This window comes from Amia ocellicauda, chromosome 16, assembly GCF_036373705.1.
Source record: "Amia ocellicauda isolate fAmiCal2 chromosome 16, fAmiCal2.hap1, whole genome shotgun sequence".
NCBI lineage: Eukaryota > Metazoa > Chordata > Actinopteri > Amiiformes > Amiidae > Amia > Amia ocellicauda.
Genome location: NC_089865.1, coordinates 15,350,310 through 15,368,983, shown reverse-complemented (window position 1 = coordinate 15,368,983; position 18,674 = coordinate 15,350,310). Strand labels below are relative to the sequence as shown.

Genomic DNA, 18,674 nt, shown 5'->3' with positions numbered 1-18,674 from the left:
GCATTTGCCACGTGTTTCCCCGGAGACGTGTTCTGGCAAATTCACGGAAAAATAATAATATCATGTGTGAGCAAATGATGTGAGCATGTTATAGTCGCATACTACGACTCTAAATATAAAGATTTACTTTTGTTTAGAGCAATAATTGATAACGTGGATGTCCACGTACAATTAAAAGAGAACAACCAATCATTATCTGAACCTTTATGAAAATGCTGCAATAAATAATTTCTTAAGAATGTGAGAGAAATACTTTTTAAAAATGTCCTATACAAGACAAAGACAGTATAGATTAAAATATCTATTATATTGTGAAGAAAGCTAACTTAAGCTCTGTGTAGTACAACATGTTGCATACTATACATTATAAAGAAAGCCCAGTAAAGACATTTATTTAATTTGACATTAATTGTGTTACAATCAAATGTGACAGGGAAATTAGACAAGGGAATTAGTATTAATGGTCTTTGTTATAATATAGGAGCTGTATTACATGAGTAGTCGTTGCTTAGCCAAATCAATGCACATGATCATATTAAGGTACATTAACAAGGTTTTACTACACACATTTAAATGAATAATTGACAGCAAAGGGACGGGTACAAATGCACATGATTTATTCAGAAAAAAAAACACACAAAAAGGGGGTACTGTATCAAATCGGTGACGAAATGTGGCATGGCTGCTTAATATGGAATTAATGCATTACATTTGTTTATGATTGCTGGGTTGCTTTTTGCCACCAGGGGGCAACAGTCCAGCTCGATGCCTCCCCTCCCCTCCCATCCTCCCTGCCGTTACTGTTCAGATAAACTGTGTTTTTAATCCACAGCCGCATCCCCATCCCTGCTCGCTGCATCGCACCCGTCCTCCTCCTGTCTCCATGGCGCACCCATGAGCAGGGCAAGGTGGGACCCCATTCCTCCAGCTCCATTTTCCTTCTGCCGTGATGTCTCGGTTTCTCTGCTTTCTTTCGCCATGTCTGAGCTCCCCGCTTACCTGCTCCTGTCAGCGCTGGTGATTCTCTCCCAGGATGGGTTGATGAAGAGGGTGGAGGGAGGCCGGGCCTTGGCTGGTCCTGCCGCGGCGGTGGACGACCACGTCCTGCCCATCATCACCCAGGAGGGCTCGGCCAACCAGCAGCGCCAGCATCAGCACCAGCATCCAGCGCAGATGGCATCCGTTTCGACATCAGGTAGCGATTTGTGTCGTTTCTGTGCGATCGTGGCACTGTTGATGTCAAAATAAACACATAGGTGACGTAGGCTATCGTCGGATTGGTATTTATTTTATTATGTGTGTTTTCTTTCTCGAAGTATATGAAAGCTATTATTATGATTATGATGATGATGAAAATTATAATTATTTGTTGTTGCTGTTGTTGTTACTAAGCGGTGATGCAATGTGTTAATAGCCTACTAAATAATGAACCTCTAGCCCATTTTTCAGTTGTTCACAGAAACACTAATTTAAAAACAATGATCGATTGCTGATGACAGTGTCCTGTATTGATGCTTAATTCACGTTGTGCATTTGAAGCATCCTACATATTGCACAAGCTGCAGCTCCCCAAAACCGTGCCTGTCATCAGCTGTCTAGGTCCCTGTGATTTAACACCTCGTTGGTGTGTAATAACACTTGGCGGAGAATAGGGATTAAAGGACTCCGACTTCATCCGATTTGTGAAAGTAGTCAGCGGGACACACTGATACAGTTTCCAAATCTAATCTGATCTCATCCTTGTGCCAGATTTGCATTCTGGACCAGCCGCTGTCTTGAGATAACAGGGATGCACACGAATTAGTCACGGGAGTTGCAATTAGTGCAAGTGTTTTTAATTCTGACCCATGGAAGTTTGCATAGACTTTCACATTCAAACATGTTATTCTGTGTCCAGAAATAATCTGAAAAATGCAGAACTATCCATTGCATAGCTGCTAGGGATTTGATGACGATCAGTAGGCCACACAAGCTTGATGCTGCTTGCACTTCCACACATGACAGCAGCACAAAAATGCATTACAGTATGCCAAACATATTTCAAATCCTACAGATTCTATGTAAAGTAATCAATAATACCTCAGAATTAAATATATATGAATTAGGAGGCCTCTATAAACTGTATATGACTGTAGGTTACTTCAAAGATGACTTGGATATTAAAATAATAATAATAATAATAATTGTGTTTTGTAATTTGTGCTTTCAAAAATGTTATGCTGTATAGAAAATTTGCTATTGAAATGCAACAACATTTATTTTTAAAGATACTAGTCACTCCAGGGCTTTATATATATTTGCCATGCAGGATATTACATTTCCAATTGTTTCCCTTGGGATTTCTAAGTAGCTGGCTCAGAGAAAATGTGCTTTTCAGGGGGTAGATTCAATTTCAGGATCCTTCTACAGTTTTCTTTTCAAGGGGCAAATCGAATGTGTTTATTTCAAATTTGAAGCATGCATCTAAAAATAACAATAGTAGAATGACACAGGAATTACTTGTATTATTTAAACAAGAATGCATTCCCCTATGGCATGCAGTGGACAGTCTTGTGAACAAAATCAAGTGTCTTATGCTTGTAAAGAATATGAGGTTAAAACGTGACCTGAACATATTTATTTTATAAGGAAATTATAATTGTCATCTGTTTTTTTTTTCTTAAAGCAATTCACTGTGTGTAAAAACTATAAATAAACCCCCGAGACCTTGAGTTATAAGGCATAGGTATATGGTCTGTATACCACTGAACCCTTTCACTGAAGTGTTTGGGAGGATTAGTTTTAATGGCCTCTGCACTGCCATGTAATGTATCTTAGCGGCTTGTGGTAATTCAACTATGCCTGCTTAAAGGCAAGGCAAGGGTGTGAGTTAGTATCATGGGAGTCAGTTGTCTGTATGAGTGAACCCACCCCCACACACACAGAAATACGGAGAGAGGGAGAGAGAAAGAGAGAGATAAACAGAGACTTTGATGTTTCCTTTGGTATTGGAACTGTATCTCAAGAAACAGCTACAGTTGCCTGCAGGATAGTATATTGGCTACTTCTCAAAAGGGCCCTATTATTTTCTTATGATGCATAGTAATCAATCATTTGATCACCTAAATCACAGCATTAAAAAGGTATAGGGCCCTGCCACTGATGTTAATTTTGTAGCATGTTAACCCTGCTTACCACTGGTATTTGATAATGGGATTAACTGTTATAATTCAAAGGCGCATGGATTAGGCAGGATTATCTGTGTTTCTATAGCATGTCAGGATTTCTCTGAGAATAAATCAGCGAGGTTCTCTGTCTCAATGTCTTTGTGTCTCTTATCAAATGGACTCAGGCCAAACAAGGTTAACGAAACTCCCTCATTCTATTTTAAAAGGTTTTCTGCTCATTTACTTATTTTCCATTTAGTATGTGCTGTTACAGACTACACAGTGTAAAGCATCTCAAAACCTGATAGCTGCAACTCACGTTCTCCTTCACAGTTCCATCTCATTTGTGGTCTGCCCCCTCTTATCCGAGTGCCCATCTGCCCCCTTTAATGTATAATATTTTCAAAATATAATTCATCTGAAAACAGATTATAGAGTCAGGTAGAGAATCCTCAGAGCAGTAGCTAGCTTGGAGCTGAAATTGAACTCCTCCACCCCATCCCATCCCCCACAATCAATCCATCTATTGTTGGTCTCTTTGTGGAAATCTGATATTTGGTACACATTTTCTATAATGATTATGATTATTATGAGTATTAATTAATATATAAATATATACATACATTTATTTGTAGATACCCTTACCTAGGGCGACTTACAGTTTTCACAATAAACATTTTCAAAACATTACAAATGCAGGAAATTAAATCAGTGCAAAATAGCTAACAAGTGCAAATATAATCAGGGGTGGGTTAGGCATAGGGACAGGAGAAGTTAAATTCAGTAAAAATGGGACTTGAGTAAGTGCCTAATTGTAACCCAGGATGCAGTGATTTTGTGACGAACGTACAAGCTTTTACTTCACTAAAGGACAGGTTGAAACAGAACTAGTGTCCTCTGTTGGGCCTGTCTGAGCTGAATGGGTTTTGCTGTGTAGTCTGTTAAATAATGAGCTGCAGGGACAGTTAGTTTTCATGAAGTGCTGTCATATCTAGGTAGATCCAATGCCATTAATCCTGGGCAAGTGCTGTATCAGTGATCGTGTGCACTTGGTTGGGGCACAAGGTTAAAAAATGGTGAAGGACATAGGTATGAAATTGAAGAAAGCTGTAATAGTGTCTAGCAGGCTTGCTATGCCAAGTAGTTAGGGTTAGAAGCCATTTCTTATCTCCTGTGCATTCCCTTCTGTTTCCAGATCTTGTTTAGATTTGTTAAGCGAAATTACCTCCCTCTCAATGTTATGTTGCTTTCTTACCATTGGCAGTGCACCGAATTGCACTGTCCTGACATAAAGAAATGGCGTTGCTTACATATTCCAAGTGACAGTTAGCCTAGAAAGTGTAATTATAATTCTGCTGATCTGCTGGTAATGATTTATTTAATACTCAGTGGATGTGCTTATTCTCGTGTGGCTCACCATTGACGTTTTCTGGGTCATTGGGCTTATCAGGAATACAGACAGCAGTGACACCATGAAAGGCACCTTTATATTTTAGCATCAGGGCAAGTTACTGTAGCCATGGTGGAACAATGTCTGTAACTCTTTCACGAGAGTAATGATTACAGTGATTGGGTTCTTTTTAAGATGCTTTCTGTATGCCATTGAGTAAAGGGAGTAATGTTTACTAAGAAAACATTTCATAGGATTTTGTGTTTTTGCTGACATACTACATACTAGACAAGAGGTTATTGAAGCAGCATGGTAGAAATCAGTAGGAAATATCTGTTTTTTGTTTTGTTTTCACTGCCCTACCATGATAAACTGGCCTCAGAGCCTGTAAGGGACATTGGTTTTAATCTCAGTCCAGATTTATTGACCTGTGATTTGTCTGTTTAGTAGAGCATTTGGAGTAAAGTAATGTATTGATGTGCTGTTTTTCATTATGCTGTGCATGGCATAATCTTCTGCTTGCTGTGCGCAGGGCTTTTGAGAATCCAAAACACGATGTGCCCATCTGGCCATGTGGTTTTTAAGAGATGACTGGTTTTCTAATCCAGGCAAGTTTTCTTTTAGTCCCATTTTCCCATTTTCCCCAAAGAAGGTCTTTCCAATTCCGGTCTCATTTGTAAACATGCTTCCCATTAATGCGGGGAGCCCTGCTGAGATGACAGTGAATGATTCAACTTTATAGGTCACTACAGCCTTCATTATCACAAGCAGAGCCTAGTCTCGTTCGTAGACCTTGACTTGCATTACGGTGAACTGTAACTATTCCGTCAGCAGAGAAACAATCAAGCCATCCTTTCAGCAGAGTTTACTGTCTTCTCTTTAAGTATTCTTGGAATGGAGGGATAACAGTGCTGAATGCTGTAACTGACATTTATGGAATGGAAATTGAGTTTGTCAACTTATTTCCTATAAAAGTACTGATATTGGAGCCCTGGGAGGTGGAATGACACAGGTAGAAAAATACAGGCCATATATAATGGTAGTGCTATATAAATAATATGAGTTACATGGTAATCATTTTAAATGCATAGACGGATTATTGGTAAAAGGGCACTTTAACATCCAATTTGTAACATGCTAGACTGTCACAGATTTACTGCCACACTTTCACAAAAAATGAAGTTTAATCATTAGGATCAAGAAAGACAATTAGGAAATGGTGGTCTGGTTCACTTGCACTTACTGTGAACTAGGCCTACATGGAGTTTTTAGTATTTAAAAATAGAAGTAATTGGTAGGAATGGTTTATCATTTAAATTAATTTCTTCCAGTAAGTTTAAATGACCAATATCAGCTTCTAGCTACCACTGCGTCTAAAGCTTAGCTGGCACACAGACCCTCTTGAAACTGAGAAAGAGCTGTTTCTTATTTTAAGCTGATTCATGGCTCTTAAGGAATTGTGTAAAATAATTAATTCTACTTTTCTTTGGGGGGAAACAAAGAATCCAATATTTGTATCAACCATATTCCTCCTTCAAATCTAGCCTAAAAAAGACTGATTGTACAGCTTTTACAAATGTAGTGCCAAGGGAGGGAATTGCTGTGTGACGGACATGATTTTCTTAACAAGAGGATTACTGTAATCTGTCATTATTGTACACCACTGCCGATTTATCAGACCTTATGTTGAGATTCCATAGAGATCATTGGATTTTGAGTGTAGAACAAAAATGAAAATTGTGTGATGTGTCTGGACTCCATTTAGTTCCATTGCTATTGTGATTTCTCAGTCGTAATTACTGGTAATAATACATTTACAAATATATAATATGGCATTACATTAAACTCAATAAGAAACATAAATGGAATGTCTAATCCTATGCACTTACTGTAATTTTCATTTTTAATACACATAAAACACTCATCGTATCGTCCCGTTTAATTCAATTCAGATAAGACGAAGAAAGAAAAAACTAATTTGAGAGAAAGCATGACTGTGGTCTATTGTATTTGTAGTTATGTGCAATACTTTATCCTTTCAAAAACTCATTACATTTTTTTCATCATATTGAATCTTTGCTTTGTGATGTGCATTTTAGACTGTTATTATAATATTTGGATGATATAACAGTGAAAATATCATTTTTCTATTTGGAGACCAGCCAGTGGAAGGTTGGCCTTAGTCCGAAGGTCAAGTTTCTGACTGTGCTGAAAGTGCTCCACCGTAAGTATGATACTCAGAATAGGAGGACTCAGGCTTGATTGATGCCGACCATAATGTGACCTGTGCCACCGAATTAAGCTGTGATTGATGTCTGTCTGTTATAGCAATTTGAAACAAGTTCATATTGAAATAGCATTTGATTAGAAGACCTTGCTGGAAAAAACACATGAATCATTCCGAACTTTAAATTGCCAGTGCATGATCTTTAGTTGACAAGCTTCCAAGTGGCAAGCATCTAATACATGGTTTGTAGTAAAGGGAGCTGATCTTGTCATTCATATGCTGTTTATTTTTTCACAGTGCTTGTTTTTACAAATGTTAAAATGTCATCTTATCTGTTTCTGCTCATTTAAGGCATTCTTTTCAAACTCTCATTCTGTCACATTTGGCTGTTGCTTTTGTTGTATGGTTCCATTGAAATATCAAGAAAGGAGTCTGAAGTTTAATTTACCCAGGATCTGTATCACTTAATGGAGATGCTAATTAATACTCCCTTTAAAATTCACTCACTTATCATGGTAATCAAGACCTTCAGTCATGTGTTTGTGGAACAGCAATTCTCAAATTCATCTCATTCTCAAATCTGGATAGCATCAGGTAATTAGAGATTAAAACCATAGTCTTCTTAGTGCCCATTTATAGACATCATTACAAGGGCCTTTAGAATTTGTCACAAATATGCTGTTTCCCTGATCAAACATAGAACAATTTGTAATATTTTGACAAACATAAAGCTAAGAGCCAAAATGTCACCATGACTAGACCAGCAACTGTTTCAGTGTTCAAACAGATAAGCCTTCAACTAAAAGCTAAAGGACAAGATGAGAGCTTTTTTAAATGTGTTGTTATTTTCCCTTCACTGTATGTGCTGCAGTGTTTTTCATTCTTGACTGCAATTTCACACATCTTGGTGGTGTAGATGATATGAGATTCACTCCTCAGAAAGGGCTGTTTGCCTCAGCATTTACGTTATGGAAATCAATGTCGTGTTGCTTAATTCTCCCAACTCATTCAGATGCGGTGCTGCTGACTTAATTCCTGCATACAAAATTATCTTTTTACAAAGCAGGTCCTGTCCGTTAGCTTTCATTGTGCTGGCTCTTAAATTGCTAAACAATTACTTGCATGAGCAGTTACTGGATATCGAGTGTTACATTAAAAAGTTATCTGCAGCTTTAACAGAGTGTGCATCTAGTTTGCGTCAGTGTGAGCATGAGGTGCCTAGGGAATTTCTTCTTTTTTTTTTGCCCACGTAGCACATCGTATATGTTGTAGCCATTTATTTTCGTCCTTATTAACCATGTGGAAACAAACAGAAGTTGTCCTACACTTGGCTGCTGATTCAGATATCCTATGGCATGCTTTGGCAGGTATAATTTTTTCAGCAGTTTTTGTTCCATTTCTTGATATATTTCCTACCATCGCAACCCCCCAGCATCACTCACTTTAATTGGGTATACATGTTGCCATGTTACTTATGGTACCAGTTTTTTAGTAAAGCACTTTTATACATGTAGTAGGCTACATATGCACCACAGTACATTGTAAACAAAAAATAGGTATTTGGGTCTATGAAGTATACTACAGAATGATCACAAGTATTATATTCTCACTGTAAAAGCCCAAGCTTGTTTCTCAGCACTTTTCTGCCACTTCCTAGATTTTCTTTGAAACTCTAAATGTATGTTTTTTTCTTTGTTATCGAACTACAGAACTCATGGGCTTTCCTTGGCATGAATTGCTTCCTGCTCCAGTGTCCACGCACTATACTAACGCACTATACCTACTATTCCCTTTAAATACACCAGGCAAAATCAATTTGGCAATTGACCTAGTTTTCCAGTTTAATTTGACCACTTTCTTATGATTCTAATCTTCAGGTCAGCAAGCATAACTATTCAGTCTGATGATAAATAAGAAGTGAACAGATATAAGGAATCAGGATTTGCCCAGTCTCTGAACCCACCAACACAATTTCCCTGCAGGGTATTTACATGTTACACAAAGCTAAATAAAAACTTTCTTAGTTTCCTACTGCAATAGAAGACACAATTACATTATATAACATTAATGCTGTAAACTGTAAGGAGTGCCTCCAGTTTGTGAGTTAACAGTGTTTTGTATTTTTTATTTTTCTATCTGCAATGTTCAGGAATTGCAAGAACAAATGTATAAAAAATATTTCCACTACTACAGCTAATAATAAAATATTCTGACAAAGGTATGGTTTCATTGTAAACACATTTTGTAAGTGTTCAAAGGATTGTAATATTGTGAAAGAATGCAAATTATTATTTTGCTCCCCCCAAGATGAATAGGAAAGGCTGCTTTGAGATGGCTCTTTATTAACCCAGCATGGCATGTTTTCCACATACAGAGGCCTGGTAAATTGGGATACTATATTTTTGTGAAGTCTGTTAAATGTTTGTGACATATATGTCACACTGGGAGCTTAAGGGTTAATTTGGTGGACCAGTTTGTATGACATGTTTACAGTTTTCTACACGTTTACATCCAAGAATAGCCATAGTCATTACATTTCCTAATCAGCTGAAGGGAGAACCCACTTGCTCACTACTCTAGAAAAAAGTTCTCTGCTAAATTAAATGCACTACTTAAATGACACAGTATTTGAAATACATAAAAGGGTCTATATATGACACCATCTGTTTTAATGCTTGAAGGATACATTTTTCTGTATGTCTAGAACACAAAACACATAAGCTTCCTAAGCAGACAGGAACTGAAATCCGTCATGCAAGGCTTATAAGAACCTTATAAGTTCAACTAAATTCAATTTTTTGTATTGAAAAGAAAGATTTGTGAGAGGTTCTTTAAGGATTTTGAAGAATCCTAATGTAGCAAACAAATTAGTTATGTCAAAGCCTGAAGGCTGGGGTAATTGTGCTTAAGAGTTAGCTGAGAATAAAATGTGAAATGTTGAACGCATGTGTCCACAGACTATGAGTATAAGGTTTAAATTGATTTATTTTATTCAAGGGATATGTTTGCATACAGTGTAACCAGTCAGATGTTTAGGAGCTGTTATTTTGTGTAACAGTCCCAGCAGACAGTAGTTGCTGCATATAAATAATAAGTGAAGGCCCAATCCACCTATGTTCCCAAGCATCAGTGCAATCAGAATTCACATGGACGTCATGGCAGAACAATTACTGTTCTTTCCTTTAAGCACATCACAGTGTGTCGCATCATCTTTCTCCATTTTAGAGAACATGTGTGGAGAATGCCAGCAAGGCTTTAGATCATTATCAGACAGTCCCCATCGAATGTGGCAGGAAGCACCCTCACACATGTTTTGATTTTGAGGGTGGAGAAACGGATGAGTCCAGGTGTCAGTTCTTATCACTTTCCACCGTGGAAATGAAGAGCTTGCATATAGAGAACATAGTGTTTGTTTCCATATTCTCAGACACAAAAGGTTTAACATTTAAAATCCCTGGAATCGTGGTAAAGTACTAGTGTGATTTTCACTTTATATTAAAGTCAATATTCTATGTGGATTATATTTAAAGATATAAATCATTTCAGAATACTGCTCATTAATACAGAAACAATAGAATTCTTCGCCCCCTGGTTAAAATCTTTCCATGGGCAGATTGAAATCTAAATTGAATTATGCATTTTAAAACTCATTGTACGGAAGCATATTTTGTTTAATTGTAACCCTCTCTTGGGGTGAACAATACTGCTCTGTGGTGTGGGTGGATGTCATGTGATTTATAAGACTGTTTTGAGTCTCAGTAATACCACTGTTAATAATTATATTTGAACAGTTGCTCCCCTCTCTCCCCTTGGCAGGATGCCACTGGATGGCTGCTTTGCCAGGAATAAAATATTGTTTTCAAACTGTAAAAATACTAAAGGAAGGTTTCTTCCCGGACTGGGGAAAGGGTTATTTCAGCTGCATGTAATTGTTCTTAAGCGGTCACTTTAATTAAGAATTCATCATCACAGTATTAAAATAGTTTCTATATCTTTTTCAGTGTCCCTCTTTACTCTGAAAGTACAAGTCAATGACATTATGAGCCGCCAGTACCTCAGCCACGCGGCCGTGGAAGTGTTTGTCAACCACACAAAAACCAACTCTGCCTTCACTGAGGAGAATGGGGTGGTGCTGCTCAAAGTACCTTACAAACTGGGCCTGACTCTCACCATTGTGGCTAGCATGGATGGCTACATTTTAACACCACTGCCTTGGAAAACTACCAAAATGCCAAGTGAGTATGAAGACAAGGACTATTATTGAAGAATGATCCTGAAAATCGTATTTTCTTATTCAAGGGAACTAGAACAGACATTTGTTGAATGATAAACGTTAATAAACCTAATATATTGCGTTTCGTAGTGTTGTCTCAGTCCAGTTGACAGCAAAATTAACCAGCAAGAAGCAGCTAGTCACTGGGCATGACAGAAAAAAATGTATAATCTCATCATGTCATGGTTCCCTTGCATTGTTTTCCTTTTGTTTGTTTAGGTCTACCGTGGGGTTTGGAAATGACTTGGTAACATGTGTTCCCGGGGCCTGTGCAGATGTCTTACTGTTGAGAAGTCTGTTGTGTGATTTAGAGAGGATCAGTTACATGAAATCCCTTTGTCTGGCTGTAGCAGCTCGATGCAGGGGGAGCAGAGCCGGGTTGTGCAGGGTGTACTGTGATTCAGCGGCACCTCCCTGTCTGCTGAGAAACAGTCCAGCACAAGGCTGCCACCTAGGCCTCTGTTATTGCTATTACACTCATTCATGTTGATAATGATCTAATCATGAGCTGTCCTGCATTATTAATTTATTTACCCACAAACTCTAGCTTTCAAGCAATTCTTTAAATGAAAAAATGTAATTGATATTGAATCATACTGAGAGTTTATTTATTTATTTTCAGAAAAGACAGCTTTATTGTACGGTTGAACAACTATGTGTTAATGGGTGTTCTTTGCCTTTCTAGTTTTCTCCTCTGTGACACTATCGCTGTTTCCTCAAAACCAAGGCAACATATGGCTCTTTGAAGATTATGTGCTGATTACTGGAAAGTTATCTGGTAGGTGTACATTGTGTTTGGGTATGGGAGTTAAAGTCTGCACGATCAGCGCTGGTTGCGGGGGAGCATGTTTAGTTTATATGTAGCATAGTGTTTTCCATGTATTAGCAGTTTAAAAACAAGAAGACTGTTTCTTCCTTAGTGTAAATGTGTGACAGATAAGAAAATATTGTGGGCGCAATGCTATAACAACTCCACAGCACAACTTCAGACACTTCTAGTGGAGTAAAGACCTAGGAACTGAGGAGACTCATTTCTTGGATATATCAAACAGCAAACTTTCAACCTGTTTTGTTTTTTTCTGTTTGTCTCTTTGTAGATACAACATCACAGCCTAGTGTTCAGTTTCCTAAGAATTTATTAATGCTACCGGGCAGCAGCAATATTTCTTCTGTGACTGCATACCTGACACTCCCACAGATGTCATCAGAGAAAGATTGCTTTCTGTACACAGTGGGGATCCTTAACAGCAAATCAGGTGAGTAAGAAGGAATAAAGAGAAGTGCAACTTCAGAGAAATTATTAAACGTTGATCTCTACTATAATATAAAGCATTTTTTTTACTTAATTTAAAAAAGTGAAGTTCTTTGAACCATAGATCTCCCTAGTATCATAGATGTTGGTTTTAATGAGGTTACATTTTCAGGGTACAAGACCATTGAATTGAACCCCCTGGCTGCGATTAATGTACAGCTCTTCTCCAGTGGGAAAGAAGTCCAAGTCACTGGTCCCATTCAGATAACACTGCCTTTGCCAGACAGGACTCGCATGAGGCCTGCAGACACTGTACCTGCGTGGGCTTTCGACTCAAAGACTGGTAGGTTCATCGCTTACTTCTCCAGGTTTGTGTTATATTGCCTTGTTTGTTTAGGTAAAATGGCCTTTTGCATTGAAATACATTGAAATATATTGGATAGATTTCCAGCCTAAACAATCATGTCCTGTGTTCCCCTCAGGTGCCTGGGTCAATAGAGGCTTGGGTCTGGTAAAAAAGGAGGAAGATCGCCTTGTTTGGACATATGTAGCTCCACAGCTCGGCTACTGGATAGCTGCACCTTTACCATCTGCTAGAGGTAAGAATACAACTGTTCTCCACCAGCTACTTCTTATAACTTATCTTAAGGCTTCATTTGTATGTGTGAATAACACACCTTTTCTGTGTGTTAATCCCCTAAAATGTGCCATGCTTTAAAACTGTTATGTTTGTTTCTTTTCATGCAAAAGCGTGGAATTTCACCCCAATAACCAGATTTCTGTTTGTGCAAATCTAGGTTATATTGGACATGCAACTACTATGGACTTCATCTCATACCATACTTACCTTCTCATCGCCATTCTGGGAGGAACCCTAGTCATTGTTTTGGGATTTTTAACTGTGCTGTTGTGTTACTGTAGGTAAGAGATTTTGTTGCACTAAATACTGAAAAATAAATGTTTGTTTTGTTTTCAAAATATGCCAGTTCTCGTATAGGCCTGCATTTTTAAAAATATTAAAGTTGTGTATGAAACATTAACCCAAATACAGATTATGGACAAAATGTTTATCTTACAAGACATTCAGCCACAATTGTTTTGTCAAGACATTTTGTCAAGCTTTTGCTGTTTTGTTTTACTCAATTTTATATAGTCATTATTGGCATGTGAAAATTACACATCTCAATTTAATAAGCTAAATAGTAGCAACAATTATTTAGGCATCAGTCTGTGTCAGTATGCCATGATTTCTTGATTAGTATAATATGTTGACACCAGCATCCATTCTTTCAGAGGCAGTGCTTATAAGCCACCGAAGAAAAAGAAAAGAAACTTCACCAAAATGGAGGTTTTAAAAAAGGACCAGACCACGTCCACCAGCAGTGGAAACCGCGATGTCTCCTTAATGGAATCTGCCCGCCTGGATGAGAAGTCTCACTCTCGGGGCTCGAGGAATCGCCATCAAAGGGAAGATGCTGCTGGCTCCAAGCACAAGGGGAACTTTAACATCTATGTCGAAGATGTCGGGCTTCCGTCGGGAAAGCAGTATGACAACACAGGAAACGGAGGCTCGGAAAGCTCTAGAGCTATGCAGCAGCCCATCTACGTTAACACCAGTGAGACTGTGCGGCCTAAGGAAATGATGGAACAGAAGAGAGTGCACCTCGCTTTAAATGACAACATGTTTTTCCCAGAAAGATTAGTCCATATTTACAACCAGCCAGTCGCCATTCTGCAGGCACCAGAGCTCTTCCACAGCCCGGAACACCTCGCAGGCTGTAAGTCTGCCACGCTGCCCCGAAAGGGTCAGCTGGTGTATGATACCCTGATGGAACCGATGAGTAAAGACAGCTACACACAAACACTGCCTAAAATGCCCCTGCTTTCTCACCTACAGCAGGAGGCTGGTGTGGAACAACAGGTCCTTGAGGGTCCCCAGAGTTCAGCTTCCAACCCAGGGCCTTGGGGCAGGTACAGTAGCCTTCTGGAGTCCGTTTCGGTTCCAGGGACCCTTAATGAAGCAGTGGGGATGGGCCCGTTCTGTAGTGAACTGCAAGGCATTTCGGAGCAAACGCTGCTGGAGCTCTCCAAGGGCAAACCCTCCCCCCACCCCAGAGCGTGGTTCGTCTCACTGGAAGGTAAACCCATAGCCCAGGTGCGACACTCCTTTATTGACCTTCAGAAAAAGAGGAAACCTACTGACAGCAATGACACCAGCCTGGACTCTGGGGTGGACATGAACGAACACCCTGGCAAAAAACTGGAACGGGAGAAGACGTTTATTAAAAGCATGCCGCACAGCAAAATCCTGTACACCGAAGACTTGGACCTCAGTAGCAGCGAGAGTGGCACCACAGCAGCCTGCACTCCTGAAGACCCATCTCTGAGGAATATCCTGGACAGTGGTGACGCACAGGCCGACAAGGACCAGGCAGAGACGCTGAGCACCCAAGACGAGAGTGAGTCACGGTCCACACCACCCCCACGACGTCTGAGGAAGGTCAGGGACAAAGGGAAGTCCGACAGCAAAAAGAGCACTTGGCAGATACGGGAGGAAAGGCCTCTGATGTCTTTAAACTAGACCAAATCTTCTGAGCAGCATAAAATACAGAACAGGGAAAGGCACATGAGGTTTAAGGCACAATTCATTGATGGTATCAACTGCAGTTGTAGGCGTGGGAAATGTTTAACTAAAGTTAAAGATACCATCTTGATATAGGATTATACACGTATTTATGATGCTTTTGGGTTAAGCAAATGTTTTAAGATTCTTGGAGAATACAAAGTATTTCTGAAAGGAAACATTGACCCATGCAATGTTTCTACACAAGGTCCAGTCTGACTGCCTGTAGATAGTTCCATAGTTTTGTTGTTGTAATTGTCGTTCGTTCCTTCATTGCTGGTGGAATGGAATTGTTATGCAGGTATTTATACACATTGCTTTTTTAATACACACAGTCTTTCTTTAAGTCTTCTGACTGAATTAAAACAAAGTTGTTTGGGATGCTTTAAAAAAAAAAAAGGAATTACAATTCCTAATGCCTTGATAGGGGGGTTTAATTTTAAGAAATTATACAGAAATGTAAATATTCAGTCATAACTTGTCTGCATTCAGGCAATACCTGGGTTTATTTCAAGAAGAAATTAATTCTGGCTTACATACTTTCTTGTATCCTAAATTTAAAAAAAACACCAACTCAGTAATTGTGTCACAATTTCTATAAATTTTAATTGAGGAATGAATTATATTGATTTATTTTTTAAATACTATCACTTCCTTGTAGTAATTATTAAAAGCAGATTTGAAAACACATTGAATTATCCCTTCTTAATATATATCGCTTTTGGCAATCAGTACAAAAGAGTACAAACACATTATAGAATTGAATATTAATATGATGTATTATGGGAGGAAAATGTGTGTATGTGTGTATATATATAATCATAATCAGCCTATATTGATCCACTTCTAGATTAAAGTCTCCCCTGCGACTTATAGCTTCCCTTTTCCATGTCACACCTGTAGTTTATTTCTTCTACATATATATATATATATATATATATATATATATATATATATATATATATATATATGTTAATACCACTGCATATATATACACACTTATGCAGCCCTAAGCTCTTAAGGCTTTGGAAGCATCAGGTTAATATGTTAAATGCAAAGTTTTAATCAACATTAATGAAGATCAAGTTCTCATTATAAGATAGTATTCATGTAATTTGTTCTTCATAACAGAGTCAGTTGACCACGATTAAACAAATGTCTCTTCCCTATTTGTTGAGCTGTGTTTGACAGCCATGTCAACCACACCAACCAAATGCCTAGAAATACGGATCTGCCTCCATATCTCCCTTTGAAAGAAAACAGAAACAAAAAACTAAACATTGTTGCTTTTCCTTGCGTCTAGGTCAGGTGCACTGTTAAAATAACTGATGTCATGTTTTGAGCACCTACAAGCAATGAGCAGTGCATCTTGTGTCTGCCTTCAGGTCAGCAGAAAGTGGAAACCTCTGTTTCACTGGATTAGAAAAGCCCGCTGTAGTTTTCTAGTTTGCCTGACCTTGCTTTTGTTTTTCTAAGTCTTATTGAAACGAATGTGCAACACTTACAGGAGGATCACATACAAAAAACAAACAAAAAAAAACAAAAAAAAATGTTTGTATCAAACAGTTTCTGTAATATTTTTTAATTTTTACCCTGTTGCTTCTTCACTGCTTTACATGTTATGGAAATATGTCTGTTATATTTTGGATTCTTGTAAATACCACTCTGCCTGTCTTAAAAATAACAAATCTGTCCTCTGTGCGTTCTGTAAGAAGGAGTGTCTGTGTATAGTTCCTTGTCAGAGGCATTTACTATCTTAAGTAGTTGTTGCCTATCAGGAATTCCAGTGATGGGTAAGTAGTGGGTGTTAGGCACCTTTTCAGGGTAAGTTATTAAAAAGTTATTAAAATAAGCCATTCAAATGTTTGTTTTAAAGTACTACTTGCAATTCCATTATCAACAGAAAAGTCAAAGAATGATAATTAAAAAGGATGAAGATGTAAATATTTAGCATAAGCACTTAATAGATCAAAAATAACAATGAGTTGTCTATTGTCCATATTTAATATTGCAAGCAGTATATTTATATATATATATATATATAAGCAATCTGAAAAGGTTTGCACTTATTTTACCTGTTCATTTATATTTGTGTCACTGTGCTTCTGGTGTTTTTAATGTAGATTTTATTGTTTTTCTTTTTTCAACACCACCTAAATATGTCTTGTCTTGCACTGCACTTTTTGGAATACTTAGCAGCACCAACAATCATTTCCGCAGCTTTTCATAGCTGTTTCAATGTCTATATTCTGCCCTGTTTGTTCCCCCTCTTCTTTAGAATGGAATAATAATACAGCTGCTTTCCCCCTGCAGTTTAAAGCAAACATGGTCCAATTCTCCATACAAAGAAAACATCCTGAAATATTGCATTGCCAGGGATATGAATTATTGAATTGTCTATAACATCAGTTATTTATTCTTCAAATACAGTATATCTGTAGTATTTCAGAAAATCAGACTCATTGTAACTGTAATAAAAAGTATAGGATAAAAGGATAAAAGGCCAATTACCTTATCCTCTCCTTTTTATTAGTTACAATGAGTCTGATTTTATCAAATGCTACAGATAAGCTGTATTTGAAAAGGGAAATATATATATATATATATATATATATATATATATATATATATATATATATATATATATATATACACTCACCTAAAGGATTATTAGGAACACCTGTTCAATTTCTCATTAATGCAATTATCTAACCAACCAATCACATGGCAGTTGCTTCAATGCATTTAGGGGTGTGGTCCTGGTCAAGACAATCTCCTGAACTCCAAACTGAATGTCTGAATGGGAAAGAAAGGTGATTTAAGCAATTTTGAGCGTGGCATGGTTGTTGGTGCCAGACGGGCCGGTCTGAGTATTTCACAATCTGCTCAGTTACTGGGATTTTCACGCACAACCATTTCTAGGGTTTACAAAGAATGGTGTGAAAAGGGAAAAACATCCAGTATGCGGCAGTCCTGTGGGCGAAAATGCCTTGTTGATGCTAGAGGTCAGAGGAGAATGGGCCGACTGATTCAAGCTGATAGAAGAGCAACTTTGACTGAATTAACCACTCGTTACAACCGAGGTATGCAGCAAAGCATTTGTGAAGCCACAACACGTACAACCTTGAGGCGGATGGGCTACAACAGCAGAAGACCCCACCGGGTACCACTCATCTCCACTACAAATAGGAAAAAGAGGCTACAATTTGCACAAGCTCACCAAAATTGGACAGTTGAAGACTGGAAAAATGTTGCCTGGTCTGATGAGTCTCGATTTCTGTTGAGACATTCAGATGGTAGAGTCAGAATTTGGCGTAAACAGAATGAGAACATGGATCCATCATGCCTTGTTACCACTGTGCAGGCTGGTGGTGGTGGTGTAATGGTGTGGGGGATGTTTTCTTGGCACACTTTAGGCCCCTTAGTGCCAATTGGGCATCGTTTAAATGCCACGGCCTACCTGAGCATTGTTTCTGACCATGTCCATCCCTTTATGACCACCATGTACCCATCCTCTGATGGCTACTTCCAGCAGGATAATGCACCATGTCACAAAGGTCGAATCATTTCAAATTGGTTTCTTGAACATGACAATGAGTTCACTGTACTAAACTGGCCCCCACAGTCACCAGATCTCAACCCAATAGAGCATCTTTGGGATGTGGTGGAACGGGAGCTTCGTGCCCTGGATGTGCATCCCACAAATCTCCATCAACTGCAAGATGCTATCCTATCAATATGGGCCAACATTTCTAAAGAATGC

The 18,674-nt window shown here is 38.4% G+C and overlaps 1 protein-coding gene across 1 annotated transcript; it reads left to right on the top strand.

The window, feature by feature from the left end:
• The first annotated feature begins 515 nt into the window (after window positions 1-515).
• fam171b (family with sequence similarity 171 member B) lies at window positions 516-17,496 on the top strand. The gene is made up of 8 exons (XM_066688067.1): window positions 516-1,195; window positions 10,765-10,998; window positions 11,722-11,814; window positions 12,134-12,292; window positions 12,461-12,631; window positions 12,771-12,887; window positions 13,086-13,209; window positions 13,582-17,496. The coding sequence occupies exons 1-8, from the start codon at window positions 895-897 to the stop codon at window positions 14,867-14,869; spliced, it is 2,487 nt and encodes an 828-aa protein (XP_066544164.1). The 5' UTR covers window positions 516-894; the 3' UTR covers window positions 14,870-17,496.
• The last annotated feature ends 1,178 nt before the right edge of the window (window positions 17,497-18,674 follow it).